The sequence below is a fragment of the Agrilus planipennis genome, unplaced genomic scaffold (assembly GCF_000699045.2).
Source record: "Agrilus planipennis isolate EAB-ADULT unplaced genomic scaffold, Apla_2.0 scaffold15, whole genome shotgun sequence".
Classification (NCBI taxonomy): Eukaryota; Metazoa; Arthropoda; class Insecta; order Coleoptera; family Buprestidae; genus Agrilus; species Agrilus planipennis.
In genome coordinates this window covers 346,556-349,295 of record NW_020438871.1, presented here as the reverse complement: position 1 = coordinate 349,295, position 2,740 = coordinate 346,556, and the positions used below count along the sequence as shown (strand labels likewise).

The following is a 2,740-nucleotide window of genomic DNA, read 5'->3' as shown; positions in this document are numbered from 1 at the left end:
TATGTTTAGAGTAGTAATTAAATTTTTTCAAATTGTCAGGAGGGCAGTTATTTTCCTTTGTGTGAGTTTTAATATTTATTACAGTAACGGTAAACAAACTCCTCATAACAATGTTTTATATATTAAAGGATAGATAACTAATTTTTTTCTCTTTTTTTGCAGCTCGAGGTCGATTTGTAAATCAGATAAATAAGAGTAGAATATTTCAAGAAGTTTTGATAAATTCTCACTCAGTATATCAGAAGAATTCGTGCGTACCCGTGTAGTGTTATATGACTGAAAAGTGCTGATAATGGAAATCTACGGAACTATAAACGTAAGGACAACGGGCTAGGCTACAAGATCATCCGACTGTGAAGGTAGGATTACATTGCATTTACTTTGAGGAGAATTTGATTGTTTGATCCATAATTCCTAGCGTTATTATCGATTAGAGAATGCATTTAAAATATGTTAAAAAATAATGCATCAAGCAACGATCTGTCTAGTTTGTAATTGAATATTTTATTGTCGATTTACTCTGGAAATCGTTTGTTTTGATTAGTGTGGATTAATTAGTACAGATGATGACCTTCATAATGGTGGGCAATGCCACCAAATGTACAGAGGCGTTTGACATTAATTTCTTAGGTTGAATTTAGGCGTTTTAATATAATTAATGTTTGAATATTATAAATCAAGGAAAGAAACTCGGACATGTTGTTATAAAGTTTGGCAAATTTTGTTTAGTATAGAATACGTTCGTATAATAGGACTTCGCATAAACCAGATCGTGGTTTCAAAATACATACTCACACACACACACACACCGTTACAAACCAGTTCAGGATCGTGCAAAAAAAACCAAAACATGGAACTGAATCAAATAAAGAGTTATGGGGAAACTGCCTACTTGTTTTCTTTTTTGTCCTATTAATTAAATCAAAAGCTTTTTAAAGCGTTTTATAAAAGGCGTTGTTTCCAATAATTACGTTTTTTTTTTTAATCAGCTGTTAATAACGCTGGCTAGAAGAAAAGATTGGAAGTTTTTAAAGACAAAAATTGGATCTTGTTTTAAGTAAATAAAACGGAAAAGACTTTCAATGTTTTAAATAGTTTTATTCGTTAAATAAAAATAATATAATGTTATTTCATGTAATATTCATTGGTAGGTAATAGAAATAGATGTTATTAATAGCGGCAGACATTATGTAGCAGATATGTAAGTAGATAGAGCTAGATGTTCTTTTTTTGAATATGTAGGTATACAAGTAGACAGTCGCCCTTTTAACGCAGTTTGGATACCAAAATTACAACGTAAACGTTGGCCGACTTGATGCAGGTAATACCGTTCCCGAATTAGAAATGTCTGTTTCTGTTCATCTGAGAAACCATCGGCGGCGGCTGTAGGCCGCACAGCCGCCGCGGTACAGGGGTCGGGGACGAGACGGGTGAAGACAGAAGAGCAGGTACTTGGTACTACTCACTTGAGGTAATATACCTGTCCCTCCGGGGTGCGGGCTTGTTCCCAACCGGGAGGCAAAGGGGTGGTATCATCCGATTTACTAGCTACGTCGTAGGAACGTTGCTTGATGTGGTGGTGTGTAGCAGCAGTTTGTTGTTGTCCAACGGCATAAGTTTGCTGTAAAGAAGCAGGCGAACTATGAGCTCGATGGTGAGCACTTTGAAGCGGGACCGTGTTGACGGCAGCGGTCGTGGTGCTACCGCCCCCGCTAGATGACCCGAACGCGGAATCGACAGAGTTCTCACGCGAATGATTGATAGACTTGGAGCCCGTGGACGGTGGGTTGAAGAAAGAGTCCGGTAGCTTCCGCATGCTCCATGGCACCTGCAATGGCCTTTTAGAATCCGGTTTAAGAACGCTATCAAATAGCGCTTGCAGGTCTGTCTCCGAGTCTTGGTCTACCCGCACCACCTGTTTACTCGATTCGTCTTGGTTTAATGCCATTTTAGGCACCAAAATCGACTCGCACTAACACTACCTTTCCCACACTTAATAACACTCACATACACGACACTGTTTATTTTGTCCCCGAGGATCTTCGGGGTACGGGAGCGGTTATGACCGTCTGATGTAAATGCAAACAGGTCAGCCACGGACTCGTTTTGGCTTCCGTGAGCCGAGCCTTTGCCTGACAGATTGCTCTGCTATTGCTATGGAATGCATGACCGCGACACGACACACCTGTGTCTTCGTTCCTCCGCAACCGAGCTAGTTACGAGCTTTCACGAACTGCCACCAGACACAGAACATAGAATACACCGAGAGGTTTCTTTCTCTCTTTAAAGTTGATTTATATCCTTCTCAGAGACATACGTCGCCATCTGTTGGCGCAATGTAATCGAATTTTAACTTGCAGTTTAAACTTTAGCGCTATCTCGTGGTTAACATGAATGGTTCGTGCAGGTTTCTATGTCTGTAGTCGCAGGATCAAATTCAAAATACTTTCTGTAAATTTTAGATTAAATACTAATATTAAAATATATTTTTTTCAAAATAATTTATTATTTATTTACTGTTGGTTGCAGTTTTTAAAACGTTTACTTTTTATTATCAACCAAATTTTGTGATATTTAAGGCGAGTTTCTTTTTGATTTATTTATTTATTCCTTTACCACAGTCTCCTTTTCCTATAATATATTTGTTACCATGGATAAGAGACATAAATACATTAAACTTTGACTTTGCTGTTTATACTATGAAAACATAATTTATATAAATAATCTTTGCACTATTTAA

General features: G+C 37.7%; 1 protein-coding gene across 1 annotated transcript in view; it reads right to left on the bottom strand.

Moving 5' to 3' along the window:
* LOC108735287 (transcriptional coactivator YAP1-A) overlaps nt 1-2,201 on the bottom strand; it is a 9,783-nt gene extending 7,582 nt beyond the window's left edge. Inside the window, exon 1 of the mRNA XM_018467194.1 lies at nt 1,467-2,201. Coding sequence (XP_018322696.1) covers nt 1,467-1,948 — 482 coding nt within the window. The 5' untranslated portion in view covers nt 1,949-2,201. The remainder of the gene's footprint in view (nt 1-1,466) is intronic.
* Nucleotides 2,202-2,740: the final 539 nt, after the last annotated feature.